Source organism: Chiloscyllium plagiosum, unplaced genomic scaffold (assembly GCF_037043375.1).
Source record: "Chiloscyllium plagiosum isolate Xiang-an unplaced genomic scaffold, Cpla_swu_hap1 HiC_scaffold_1, whole genome shotgun sequence".
Taxonomy (NCBI): domain Eukaryota; kingdom Metazoa; phylum Chordata; class Chondrichthyes; order Orectolobiformes; family Hemiscylliidae; genus Chiloscyllium; species Chiloscyllium plagiosum.
In genome coordinates this window covers 127,651,731-127,666,690 of record NW_028270139.1, presented here as the reverse complement: position 1 = coordinate 127,666,690, position 14,960 = coordinate 127,651,731, and the positions used below count along the sequence as shown (strand labels likewise).

Here is a 14,960-nt window from a genome sequence, read left to right as displayed (position 1 = left end):
GAGACACTGATGCCAGTTATAGCATATTCTAAACTGGTCACTAAGCTGACTCAGCACAGAAGAGATACCTGCTGCTGTGGTTCTGTTCGCCGAGCTGGAAGTTTTTGTTGCAAACGTTTCGTCCCCTGTCTAGGTGACATCCTTAGTGCTTGGGAGCCTCCTGTGAAGCGCTTCTGTGGTGTTTCCTCCGGCAATTATAGTGGCCTGTCCCTGCCGATTCCGGTTGTCAGTTTCAGCTGTCCACTGTAGTGGCCGGTATATTGGGTCCAGGTCGATGTGTTTGTTGATGGAGTTTGTGGATGAGTGCCATGCTTCTAGGAATTCCCTGGCTGTTCTTTGTTTCGCTTGCCCTATAATGTTAGTGTTGTCCCAGTCAAATTCATGTTGCTTGTCGTCTGCATGTGTGGCTACTAGGGATAGCTGGTCGTGTCGTTTCGTGGCTAGTTGATGTTCGTGGATGCGGATCGTTAGCTGTCTTTCTGTTTGTCCTATATAGTGTTTTGTGCAGTCCTTGCATGGGATTTTGTACACTACATTAGTTTTGCTCATGCTGGGTATCGGGTCCTTCGTTCTGGTGAGTTGTTGTCTGAGTGTGGCTGTTGGTTTGTGTGCTGTTATAAGTCCTAGTGGTCGCAGTAGTCTGGCTGTCATTTCAGAGATGTTCTTGATGTATGGTAGTGTGGCTAGTCCTTTGGGTTGCGGCATGTCCTCGTTCTGTTGTCTAGGACAAACAGGAAGACAGCTAACAGGAAGACAGGAAGACCTGGACCCAATATACCGGCCACTACAGCGGACAGCTGAAACTGACAACCGGAAGCGGCAGGGACAGGCTACTATAAATGCCTTAGGAAACACCACAGAAGCGCTTCACAGGAGGCTCCCAAGCACTGAGGATGTCACCTAGACAGGGGACGAAACGTTTGCAACAAAAACTTCCAGCTCGGCGAACAGAACCACAACAACGAGCACCCGAGCTACAAATCTCCTCACAAACTTAGAAGAGATACCTTTTTGATATCTTAAATCCAAAAAGCAGCACATGGGAGGAGAGAGAGCAATGGTAGAGAACAGAGTGAAGGAAATAGAGAGCATTACAGAGGGAGAGAGAGAGAGAGAAAGACAATAAAACGGAGCAAGGGGAGGAGAGAATACTGCGGAGATCGAGAGTCCAGAAAACAGAACAGGGTATAGCTCTGTGGCTCAGTGGGTAGCACTGCTGCCTCACGGCGCCAGAGACCCGAGTTCGAATCCAGCCTGGGGTGACGGTCTGTGTGGAGTTTGCACATTCTCCCTGTGTCTGCGTGAGTCACTACTGTGAGTAGTCAACCTAGCCAACTTACTCTAGGTAATTTTCACTGTACACTTACCAAAACAAATTGTAAAGTTATGGTCAGGGTTGCCTGCTTAAGAATGTTTTGAGTGGTCTGGCTTAGTCCATAACAGGATGAAGACAGCCGTGGGTACATCCTGGGTTTCGGACAGGATAGGAAAAGAGAACACAGGGAGGATGTGAGAGGTGGGTTCTGATGGCCAGGCAGTGACTGACAATGAGTGAGGCTGACATCTTGGACAATGGGGGAAAAAGCCATGGCTCCGATGTCTGCATGGAATCCCATTGAGGATGTAATCCTGTCCCTTCCTCCTTGAGTTTTAAAACATCTAGTTTAAAAGAAAAACTGAACCTACTCTTGCCTCCTGTTTATGCCAACTGTATTATGGCGTAGACAGTGTAATATTTGGGTCAACTGAGTTGTGAACAAATCATTAATATCATTTTGAAAATGTCTGTCAATTTTGGTACCCACCCTTTCACTGTGTTGACCTTGTTTGACTGGCTGGGAATGCGGTGAGCTTTGTCACCAGTCATATTTTACATGTCCTGATACCCCCTCCCATCATAAAAACTTCACTTGGTTGGAGGGGCTGTAAAATTCAAGTATAACAATTTGTACATAACACAACAGATCTTGCCACATTGGTCAGGAAAAGAAAGATCATACGGGTTTTAAACAGAAAGGAAGATAATATAAGCTCAAGGTTTGCGTACAGATTTGTAGCTCGGGTGTTGGTTTCTGTAGTTGTGGGTATGTTCGCCGAGCTGGGGAGTTGATTTGCAGATGTCACCTATCTGTGTGGCATCTTCAGTTCTTTGGAGCCTCCTGTGAAGCGCTGATGTGTTGTATTTTCTGAAATTTGGTTCTGTTCCTGCTGCTTCCGGTTGCCAGTTACGGCACTTCATTGTAGTGGCCGTTATATTGGGTCTAGATCTATGTGCTTGTTGATGAGTCTGTGGGTGAGTGCCAAGCTTCTAGAAATTCTCTGGCTGTCCTCTGCTGAGCTTGTCCTATGATTGTTCTGTTGTTCCATTTGAATTTGTGGTCCCTGTCATCTGTGTTTATGCAAGGACAGCTGGTTGTGGAGTTTAGTGGCCAGTTGGTGTTCGTGGATGTGGATCGCTAGTTGTCTGCCTCTTCGTCCTAGATAGTATTTTGTGCCATCTTTGCATGGAATCTTGTAAACTACATTTGACTTGCACTTGATGGGTACTGGGTCTTTTGTTCTACTCACCAGAACACATGTCCCTACTAGCCGTACACACAGATGACAAGGACCACAAATTCGACTGGGACAACACAACGATAATACGACAAGCTAAACAGAGGATAGCCAAAGAATTTCTAGAAACTTGGCACTCAGCCACAGACTCCATGAACAAAGACCCAATATACCAGCCACTACAATGAACAACCAGAACCAGCAACCAGAAGCAGCAGGAATGGAACCAAATAAATTCCAGAAGACACAGTACAGCAGCATTTCACAACTCACCCAAACAAAAAGACCCGACACCCATTATGTGCAAGATTAAACGTCATTTACAAGATTTCATGCAAAGACGGCACAAAGCATTATATAGGACAAACAGGCAGACAACTAGCAATCCACATCCACGAACACCAACTAGCCACTAAATGCCATGACCAGCTATCCTTGGTAGCCACACTCGCAGATGACAACGATCACAAATTCGACTGGAACAACACAACAATCACAGGACAATCTAAACAGAGGACAGCCAGAGAATTTCACACGCATGGCCCTCATCCATGGTCTGCATTAACATAGGCCTAGACCAAAAACACAAACCATGGCAATGACCAACCAGGAGCGGCAGAAACGGAACCAAGTAAATTCCGGAGGATACAGCACAGCAGCACTTCACAGGAGGCTCCAAAGCACTGAAGATGTCACCCAGACAGGGGACGAAACATCTGCAAATCAACTTCCCAGCTCAGTGAACATACCCACAACTACAAGATAACACAAATTTTATTCTTCAGCCAAGGTGCCACAACTCCTGTTCAGGGGACAAAGTCCTGTTGACGTTAGGTACACAGTGAGCATATATTTGTTGAAATCTTATTTGCTTTTCACATTGGAGATGGATTTTCTTTGTTGATTAATTTCAGACACTGTGCATTGTGGCTCCAGCATTTCCAGTTTTTTTGCGCTTTTGAGCTGGCTGTCAAGAGGTTATCTGGAACAAATTGTTGCCTGAAAGTATCTTGTGCCATGAAAGTAAACAATTTTACCAGAGTGTAGTGCCGGAAATATGATGCAGCATTGACAGGAAGTGCACACAGACAGAGCTTTTAAAGATGGGAAGAAAGCAGAGTTAACATTTCGAGTCTGGTGACTCTTCATCAGAGCAGTTGCTGAGTTTCACCAGCAATTTTCTGTTTTAGTTTCAGATCTCCAGCTCTTAGCAGTTCTTTGTTTTATTTCAGTGTTTATAGATGTAATGACAGGCATTAAATTGCAAAGAAAAATGAATAAACTCTGGGATTGACACTTTGAAGAAATATTAGAAAGTTCTTTAAACTTTGATGGACTTAGAAGGTATTAAAAAGTACTGATCCACAGCTGTGCTAGCTCGTGTGTCATACAGTGACAACATGTTTGTCTTGGCTTGTCCTAGGATGGATATGTTTTCCCAGTCGACTAGGACAACACATCCATCCCAAGGCAAGTCAAACAGACAGAGCACAAGAATTCCTAGAAGCATGTCATTCTAACCGGAACTCTATCAACAAACACATTGACTTGAATCCCATTTACCAAGCCTTGTGAAAAAGAACAGGAAATGATGTCACCACAGCAAATGACCTCACTAACCCAAAGAACCCTAAACACATAAATAGAAAGTGGGCTATGCCACCAGTGCTTCATTCGGAGGCTCCCTGATGATGTTACCTAGTCTGGTGACGAAATGGTTGAAAACGAACCTTCCAGGTCAGCAAGCAAACCTACATCCAGTTTTAGTCTTTCCCACAAAAGGGAACACTCTCCCAGTCCCCAGACACTACCGAGTCCCCTCCAGATCCTGGTTTCAAAAATACTACCCTCATTCTTGTAAACACTTAAGAGTAAAGGTCCAATATAAGATAACTCTTTCATTTCAAAAATGATTCAAGTGAATTTTCTCTGAAATGCTTTTTAAAAAAAATTTGTTCATACAATGTTGGCCCAGATGACGAGGCCAGCATTTTTTTGCACATCCCTAAATACCCTGGAGAAGTTAGCAGTGAGCTACCTTCTTAGAATGTTTCTGTCCTTGGGTTGTAGGGACGCCAACACTGTTATTTGGAAGGGAGTTCCAGAATTTTGATACAGTGACGGTGAAGGGAACAATTACGCAGTTCCAAGTCAGGTATGTTTTCATAGAATCATAAAATCCCTACAGTGTGGAAACAGGCCCTTTGGCCCATCAAGTCTACACTGACCCTCGGAAGAGTAATCCACCCAGGCCCATTCCCCTACCCTATTACTCTATATTTACCCCTAACCAATGCACCTAAATTCCACATCTCTGAACACTATGGGCAATTTAGCATAGCCAATTCACTTAACCTGCACATCTTTGAATTGTGGGAGGACTTGGAAGAAACTCTCGATTTGCTGGTAATATAAACACTGAAATGTTGTAATGCCAACACCAAGCTTAAAGAGTCTTTCTCCACCATTGAATATTTCTGTTGATGAACGTTCAACTTCCTGGAAAAATACCCAATGGGTCTTTCTATTCCCTGGTCATCCTCCTGCAGGACCAATGCTGGCATCAATAGCCATCACTGGCATCAATAGCCACCTTGAAAGGCTTTGTGTAATCTGTTGTGGCTAATACTGGGACAGTGGTTAACATAGTTTTTAGGCTGTCAAATGCCTTTTGTCAGTCCACTGTCCACTGAAACTTCTTGCCCTGTTTTAACAATTCAGTGATACTGCTAAAGTTCAGCACAAACGTTCAGTAAAATCTACTCAACCCCAGGAACCATAGTACTGCTTTTTTCATTGACGATGTGGGAAATTCCATAATTACTTTCATTTTCGCATCCCATGGGGCTATTTGTTCATGTCCAATAACATGGCCGAAGAAGGTGACTTGGGCTTTGGCGATTTCACTTTAACTAGGTTTACCTTCAAGCCTGCCATCCGAAGTTAATCGAATAAGTCCAATAAATGCTGTAAATGTTCCTTCCATGAGTGACTAAATATCATCAGGTCATCAATATAAACAACACAATTGAATAACCCGGCAATGACCTTATTAGTTAGTCTGTAAAATGTGGCTGGAGCGTTTTTCATACCAAATGGAATGACTTTGAATTGATATAGTCCATTTGGTGTTATGAAAGCCAAAATTGTCTTTGCTGTCTCTGACAGACGTAATTGCCAGTAGCCTTTGAGCAGGTCCAACTTAGAAATGGAAGTTGCTTGTCCTACTTTTTCAATACAGTCCTCCAACCATGCAATTGGATATGCATCAGTCTTTGTAATGCACTGATTTTGTGATAGTCCACACATAACTGTTGGGTACCATCTGGCTTTGGCACCATGACTATGGGTGAGCTCCAGTCATTTTGATTATGCCATCTTGGAGCATGCGCTCTATCTCCTTCTGAACCTGTGCCAACTTTAGAGGGTTATGCCAATAAGGATATTCCTTAATCAGAAAAGTATCTCCTATCTCTACATCAGGCACAATTAGATTAGTACTTCCCAGTTTATTTCTGCATATCTCCCCATGTGATACTAATAAATTTTTCAGGTCATTTTGATTTTCTGTTGGAAGGTAACTCAATAATTTATCCAATTTTTGACAACTTCCTCATTGTCTGATTTGATTTGAGGGATGAACAATTCAGAATCCTCTAAACTTGGTTCTCTAAACACAGTCGATTTGAATTGATTTATTCCCAAGTTATCCATAACCTCCTTGAATAGTTTGGATGTGAAGTTTAATCCTTGATCTGGCTGGATTCTGTTCCAGCTCCGCACTGTCCCCTTGACTTGTCCGGACTTGTCCGACCTGCCTGGCTCCTTTTCCACCTATCCACTCCACCCTCTCTTCCCTGACCTATCACCTTCATCCCCTCCCCCACTCACCCATTGTACTCTATGCTACTCTCTCCCCACCCCCACCCTCCCCTAGCTTATCTCTCCACGCTTCAGGCTCTCTGCCTTTATTCCTGATGAAGGGCTTTTGCCCGAAACGTCGATTTCGATGCTCGTTGGATGCTGCCTGAATTGCTGTGCTCTTCCAGCACCACTGATCCAGACCCTGACTGGATTCTGTATCTAGCAAAAAAATTTAAATAATTCTTCTACAACCCTTTTCGTTGTGATGTTGCATAATGGGATTGCCTCTGGAAATCGAGTCGACACATCCATTATTGTTAATAAATACTTATTCTCACTTTTTGTTTGAGGTAAGGGACCTACGCAATCAATCAAGACTCTTGTGAAAGGTTCTTCAAATGCTGGAATAGTTTTTAAACGTGCATGTTTTATTACTGCCTGTGGTTTTCCAATTAGCTGACATGTATGACACGTCTGGCAAAATTCAACTACATTTTGTGTAGTCTAGGCCAGTAAAAATGTCTTTATATTTTAGCCTGTGTTTTCCTCACCCCTAAATGACGTCCCAAGTGGTAGCTCATGCACCATTCACAGCACCTCCTATACTGAACTGGCAAAACAATTTGATGAATCTCTGCCCATTTCTCATCTGCTTGAATGATTGGTGGTCTCCGTTTCCTCATTAAGACATCATGTGTTAAGTAACAACACACAGGGATGCATCCACTCTCCTTCTCTGTATATGTCTTTTGATATAACTGTTTTAACTTCTCATCTTTCTGCTGTAATTCAATCAGCTTAGCAGAGCCAAAGATACTTGCATGTTTGCCTAGTTGCTCCTGCTCTGTTCCATTTATCTGATCAAAAAACGTCCCTGATACAGCTATGTCAACTTCCTTATCTGTGACTTCTGAATCTCCTGCGTCAGCTTGTGCCTCCGTGATCTTGAGACCACACAATCAGGGAAAATTCCTGAATAAACATCCTCCATTTCGTCAGTTGCCTGTCTCTCCACTGGCTTTTTAACTAGAGTAGGCAGCACGCCTATCCATGAATCAGCTATATCATTTGCAAGGACAAATTGCATTCCTGGAGCTGAGAGTTCGTCCAGTTCTCCTACCATAAATTCTCCACTCTTCTTTGGATTCTCTAGTCTCACTTTACATAACTGAGCACTTTTTGTCGCACAAAAATTCCTGTTACCAGTACCTTTTCTGGCAATAGTCCCTCAGGAGTACATATGTCCTCATCCTTCAGCATTACGAACTAAGAGGATACTGTGTCCCTTAATATTGTAACCTCCTTATCTACTGCTCCTGGCCTATGTGAGTAAACTTTACCCTTGCATGTATATTTTTTAAGCAGATCTGGCACTTCCTCCTTAATCAATCTCTGATCATCTTGTACATTCTGAGGCAGTCGTCTAACTTCCCTTGTACTTTTTTGTTATTAGTCCAACAAAACTTCCAGGCTTGTCTGGGTTTCCTACATATGGCTTTCTCCTAGCCCACCAACACTGTAATTTCATATGGTTCCCTTCATTATAATGAAAATACCAGAGCTTTTTAATCTCTTTCTTCCCCTCAAGGATTTCTTTTTTATCCTGTGATAAGTTATCCGTATGATCTTCACTGAGATTTACCTCACCCTTTCCACATGAGGATTTTTCTTTGCCCCAATTTCTATCTCATGGACTGATATTGATTCTAGAAGCCAAACTGAGTTTTATGGACCAGCTTAGAATCATCAGCCACTTTAGCTGCTAGCCTTGCCATTTTAACTCTCTGCTCTTTCACATGAGTTTTCACTACTTCCTCACTAAGGTTTCCTTCGGCCTTGATATCCAGCATTTTAAGCTGACTTTCATTTTTAAGGTTCACTTTCTGAAGTTCAAATGCTCTCTGTTCTGCCGCTCTCCTTTCCCCTCTCTTCTGCTGCTCTCTCTTTTCCCCATCTCTTTTGCTTTTCATCATAACTCAAACTGTTTCATTTCTGCTGCCCTTTCCTTATCTCTCGCTTCTAACTCAAGCAGCTTCATTTGCAATTGAATTCTTGCCATCTCTATAGATTCTGATGGTTTCTCCAGCAAGGTAAATGCTAAGCTACTGCTATAATTATCTCTCCTTTCCTCATAGAAGTAGGCAGGTCCAATCCCAGCTGGTCTGCTACTTTCTGCAGCTTGGTCTTATTCACCTTATGCAAACTTCCAAAGTCACTGCATCCACTGCCAAAAAAAGTTTGGTGACAGAAAGAGCCGTTACTATCCCAAGCTTTGTCTACTCAACCAAACCAACATCCAAAATAAAGACACTAGCACCTACCACTCACTGTTTAAAATCCCGCAAAGAGCCCCCAATCTGTTATGGACCATGCCAGACCACTCAAAACATTCGTAAGCAGGCAATCCAGACCATAACTTTGCAATTTGTTTTGGTAAGTGTGCAGTGAAAATTACCCAGAGTAAGTTAGCTAGGTTGACTAACAGGTTTTGAAACAGACAAAAATTTATACACAAAATTACACAATGAAATACAATGAAACACAAAGAACAGAATAACAAACTCCTCCAGAACTCAGTCTAAACATAACTAAACATAATTATGCTGATGCAAATATACACACAGTCCCAATCAGCAAATCTCCTTAAGCAGTAAAAATGGAACAAGTGCTTACAGGTTGAAGTTAGAAGGGCAGAAGGAGAGAGAGAGTTTTGCAGCCTGTTTTCACACAGCTGAACTCTTAACTAGTTCTGGACTGAACTGCTCAGCTGGGGAGCTGACCACTCCCATTTCAGTATACAGGTCACTTCTAAAACATGACCACTTTGGCCTGTTTATACATTTACATATAAGCAAAAGGCCTCTCAACATCCTTTTTTATCTCTGTACCAAACTAGCCACCTTAGACGAGGAGGGATTTATGACCCCTCTAGAAAAGGGACCAGCTTTGTGACAATCCCATGGTCTACTTGCAGCTCCTACTACTGAGTTCTGCTACTGGCCAATCAAGTTGGCTGGCATCTCTCAAGGATGGGACTTAGTCCCACTGAAGGGCCATCTGCAATGTATTGCTTCTGCAGGATGGTTAGTTTTTGGTGGACTGACTTGTGTCTCATGTTTCTTCTGGATGAGTACGATCAGTATGACTCCCATCCCCCTCATAAACCTTATCCCTAGGTGTAACACAGTCCTTTTCCAGTTTACACCACCGCCTGTTAGAATCCCAAGTTCTAGTGGCACTCAGTTTTCAGACCTAAGTTCTTATTGCTGTAATTTTAACAAATTCAGAACAATGTTGATTTGAGGAATTGTACCATTGGCAGGAGATTAAAAACTGAGTCGAAATTCATCTAAGTCATCGGGGTACAACCATAGGAAGATCAACAAAAGAATATATTGAAAAAAATACTTTTAGCACCCTTTACCATTTCAGACTATCCCAAAACACTTTACACCAATTTAAAATAATCATTGCTGCACTTGTATCAAAGGATGGGAAAGTTAAAGTTTAAGCCACCTGAAGAATATTAATGCCATATAGACTCATCAGGAACTTTTGCCAGTTTGTTTGTGGTCTAGGCTGAAGGCTGTACAAGCTAATATTTAGCCTCCTCTTTGCTGAAGTTAAGCTGCTGCTGTATTCTGTGGTTAAAAGGGAGGCTTTCCTTTTCCCTCTGCAGCACTCTCTCACATGTCAGCATTGCTGCATGTTACCTGCATGGTTCAGGTCACAGCTGAGTTAAGAAGAGCCAGGAGGGGACACGGGAAGTCATTAGCAGATAGGATCAAGGAAAACCCTGAAGCTTTCTGTAGGTATATCAGGAATATTCAGGCGGCACGGTGGCACAGTGGTTAGCACTGCTGCCTCACAGCGCCAGAGACCCAGGTTCAGTTCCCGCCTCAGGCGACTGACCCTGTGTGGAGTTTGCACATTCTCCCCGTGTCTGCAGGGGTTTCCTCGGGTGCTCCGGTTTCCTCCCATAGTCCAAAGATGTGCAGGTCATGTGAATTGGCCATGCTACATTGTCCATAGTGTTAGGTAAGGGGTAAATGTAGGGTATGGGTGGGTTGCGCTTCGGCGGGTCGGTGTGGACTTGTTGGGCCGAAGGGCCTGTTTCCACACTGTAAAGTAATCTAATCTAAAGTAATCTAAAAAAAAGAATAAAAGAATGACTAGAGTTAGATTAAGGCCAATCAAGAATAGTAATGGGAAGTGATGGCTCAGATAGTTATAGCGAGCACGAGGGGACATAGCTTTAAATTGAGGGATGATAGATATAGGATAGAGGTAGTTTCTTTACTCAGAAAGTAATAGGGACATGGAACGCACTGCCTGCAACAGTAGTAGACTCGCCAACTTTAAGGGCATTTAAGTGGTAATTGGATAGGCATATGGATGAAAATGGAATATAGGTTAGATGGGCTTCAGATTGATTTCACAGGTCGGCACAGCATCGAGGGCCGAAGGGCCCATTCTGCGCTGTAATGTTCTACATTCTATGTTATTGTCTGTCCACATTCACAATCTCTGGAACGCATGTCAACTGCTGATGGTGACAATAAAATCTAAAATCTAAACATCTAAATGTAAAAATCTTTGTGTAAAATGACAAAAATGTGCACTCTTCCCACTTTGAATTCTTTTGTCTTTCCAACAGAAAAGTTAAATACATCACACAGCTTTGATCTTCTGAAGTTTGAAAGGATTGGGGATTCAACCAGCTTGTGCTCCATAATCTGCCCCTAAACCACACCAGCTCACACCCTGATTAGATCCTGCCTTACCACCACTTTTCACTAAACGTTTCATCCTTTCCCTGATCATTTCAGGGCTTTTATTTTTGCTGACCCATTTTTTGAGTACTGCAGCTCTGATCCTAAATATATTCTTGAGCTACCAAAGGATGTAAATGAAATGTAATGTCAACTGAACCAAATGTAAGAGATATTCCCCACAAACAACGACCAGCTTACTTGTCTTTCTTGCTGCTGTTGGATCATGTACTTCTCTTTCTGAATCTGCCATCATCAAATATCCCCATTGGATCCTTATCTGTGTTTTATTCATTCATGGGATGAGGATGTTGCTGTCTAGGCCAGAGGGCAATTAAGAGTCAGCCACATGCCACAGAGTCTGGAGACATGCATAGGTCAAAGCAGTCTCTTTCCTTAAATGATATTAGTGAAACAGATGGATTTTTCCAACAATCAACAACAGTTTCATGGTCATCATCAGACCCTTAATTCCAGTTTTTATCTGATTCAAATTCCACTATCTGCCTTGGCAGGATACGAACCTGGGTCCCAGAAATTAACCTGGGTCTCTGGATTAGCAGTCCAGCAATAATACCACTGGGCTATCACATCCCGTTTTATCTCGTGTCAAAGCTCCATTTTCTGTATAGTTGGCAACTACAATGAAATCTTGGAGTTGTTGGTTATAATTTCAAGCCAAAGTAGTTTGGGATTTTGTTTGGCATCAACTACTTGGACCAAAGGGTCTGTTTCTCTGCTTTATGACTCTGAGACTATGAGTAAAGGATCTCAAGGGATCAGAAGTTGACTGTGAGTGATCCCTAGCCACATAATTCAAGCCCCATATCTCAGTGAGAATCAAAAACGTCCTCACTTAACAAACTATGAGTAACTTCATCAGTATTTTGCGTACATTTAGAACTCTTTATCAAAAGGAAATGTGTAGAGCATATTTATCTACCTTGTTTTGTAGCTGAGAAAGGGAAAATGACGTGCTCTGCTTACTAAATGGTTTCTGTACAGCATTGAACATTGCTGATCCAAGACATGTCCGGCTGGCTCTCGGATCCCAAATCGCAGCAGAAATGCGAACAGTAATATTCAACGGGGTGAGCCTTACAGGATCTGCAGGAATTGCACCCAATAAATTATTGGCCAAACTGGTGTCAGGAATATTCAAACCAGACCAACAAACAACATTGCTTCCAGAAAGCATTCAAGACTGCATGGAAAGCCTAACGCATCCCAGACAAGTGCCTGGTAAGAGTTTCCAACTCTACAGCTTACTATCATCTCTGCAGATTTCACAAGCAGGGAACCATTTACAAATACACTTGTTTTAATTTTACAGCAAGTCATTATACTGAAGGAAATAGTAAACGTGAATTATAACTAAGATCTTGTGTTTTGTTACATCTACATACTTTGATATACCTGGTGCACTCCAGTCTCATTTTTAAAATGTCACAATAAAAGCCTGGTGAAATGCTGAGCTGTACAGAAGAGCAAAACCAGGCTTGAGCCCTTGCAGTGCAAAATTGCAAGATTACACAGCAATGCTCAGGTTGCAACAGATTCAATGTGAGGGTGATTTGAATTTCAGCTTTCTTAAACTTCCACAGGATGTGGGTGTCACTAACAAGGTCAGCATCAAGGTTTCTCAAGCCATTTCAAAAGGCAGATAGGAGTCAACCACAAAAATAAAAGCAAAATCCTGCAGATGCTTGAAACTTAGAGATCTAAAATAATAACAGAAAGTGTGGGAGAAAATCAGCAAGTCTAGCAGCATCTGTGGAGAGTGAAAGAAAGTAGTTTGAGTTCAATTCAACTTCTTCAGAAATCTTGGTGATGTGGAAGAAGAGGTGGAAATATGATAGGTTTTATGTTGTTGAGAGAGAGGAGGGACGAGTCGAAGAAAAGAAAAGGTCAGAGACAGCTCAAAGGCAGACAGGAATTAAAGGTCAAAGTGGGAAAGGGACAAAAAGCAACGGGAATGGTTATTTTGTGACCGTTGTTGTGATGAGATCCTTGAACCAAGAGGAGGTGGTCGTGTTGTGATGATGTCATGGAACTAGTATTCTAGAAGGCATGGCTAATATTCTGCGAACATGGGTTCAAATTCTATCATCATACAGTGAAATTTGCATTTATTTCAAAAATCTTGGAATAAATAAACAGCTAGCTAAAATAACTCCACCAAGTTATTTAAGTCACCCTTTATTTATACATGGAGAGACCTTGACAGTGATCCAGATCCCTCGGAGCCAGCTCTCAGAGTGAACAGAACCTCTGACACTCCTGTTTATATCTGTCAGCCAAGGCTCCCTGATTAGACCAGGTTAACAGCCCCAACTGGCTGACCTCATTACAATGACTACATTAACCTAATGGTTACCACCTATCTAATGCTGAGTGTTGTAGAAACTCGTGAGTTTCACTAATATCCCTTAGGGAATTAAAATCTGCCATCCTTACCTGGTCTGGCCTACACATGATTCACAGCAATGTATTTGACTCTTAAGTGTCTTGTGGGCAGTTTGGGGAGGGTAATAATCCTGGCCTAGCCAGTTATTCCCACATGATATAAACAAATAAAATAATCCATTACTTTTGTTCTGAGCAAGCTAGTATTCACTGTCAAGTGTAAAATTCACATTCCAAACCACTCAGTTCTACGAATTATTCGGTGCAACATTCAGTTCAACCCACGTGGGTGGAGCTTATAGTGAGGTTTCCAAACAGTCATGTCAGAACAGTATACAGGCCAATGAAAAGTGATTTTAATTGAACAGAGAGAGAGGGATGGAGAGAGAGAGTGACAGAGAGAGAGGAATAGACTCCAGATTAGAAGGGTTTCAACTGTCCTTCAAGAGCATGGTGGTGGAGGGTTGTTTTTCAGACTGGAGGCCTGTGACCAGTGGAGTGCCACAAGGATCAGTGCTGGGTCCACTACTTTTGGTCATTTATATAAATGGTTTGGATGTGAGCTTAAGAAGTATAGTTAGTAATTTTGCAGATGACATCAAATTTGGCAGTGTAGTGAACAGCAAAGGTTACCTCCGATTACAACGGGATCTTGACCAGATGGGCCAATGGGCTGAGGAGTGGCAGATGGAGTTTAATTTAGATAAATGCAAGGTGCTGCATTTTGGGAAAGCAAATCTTAGCAGGACTTACACACGTAATGGTAAGGTCCGAGGGAGTGTTGCTGAACAAACAGACCTTGGAATGCAGGTTCATAGCTCCTTGAAAGCATAGTCATAGGTAGATAGGATAGTGAAGATGATGTTTGGTATGCTTTCTTTAATTGCTTAGAGTATTGCTTATAGGAGTTGGGAGGTCATGTTGCAGCTGTACAGGATGTTGGTTAAGCCACTTTTGGAATATTGCGTGCAACTCTGGTCTCCTTCCTATTGGAAAGATGTTGTGAAACTTGAAAGGATTCAGAAAAGATTTACAAGGATGTTGCCAGAGTTGGAGGATTTGAGATATAGGGAGAGGCTGAACAGGCTAGAGCTGTTTTCCCTGGAACGTCGGAGGCTGAGGGGTGACCTTATAGAGATTTCTAAAATCATGAGGGGCATGGATAGGTAAATAGCCAAAATCTTTTCCCTGGGGCCAGGGAGTCCAGAACTAGAAGGCATAGGTTTAGAGTGAGTGGGGAAAGGTATAAAAGAGACCTAAGGGGCAACGTTTTCAAGCAGAGTGTGGTGTGTGTTTGGAATGAGCTAAGAGGAAGTGGTGGAGGCTGGTACAATTGCAACATTTAAAAGGCAACTGGATGGG

At 42.5% G+C, this 14,960-nt stretch overlaps 1 protein-coding gene across 2 annotated transcripts in view; it reads left to right on the top strand.

Annotated features, from left to right (window-relative positions):
- poli (polymerase (DNA directed) iota) overlaps positions 1-14,960 on the top strand; it is a 77,216-nt gene that overhangs the window by 45,641 nt on the left and 16,615 nt on the right. For both annotated transcript variants that reach the window (XM_043721093.2, XM_087990611.1), the window contains one exon: positions 12,198-12,434. In XM_043721093.2, the coding sequence (XP_043577028.1) occupies positions 12,198-12,434 (237 nt within the window). The remainder of the gene's footprint in view (positions 1-12,197; positions 12,435-14,960) is intronic.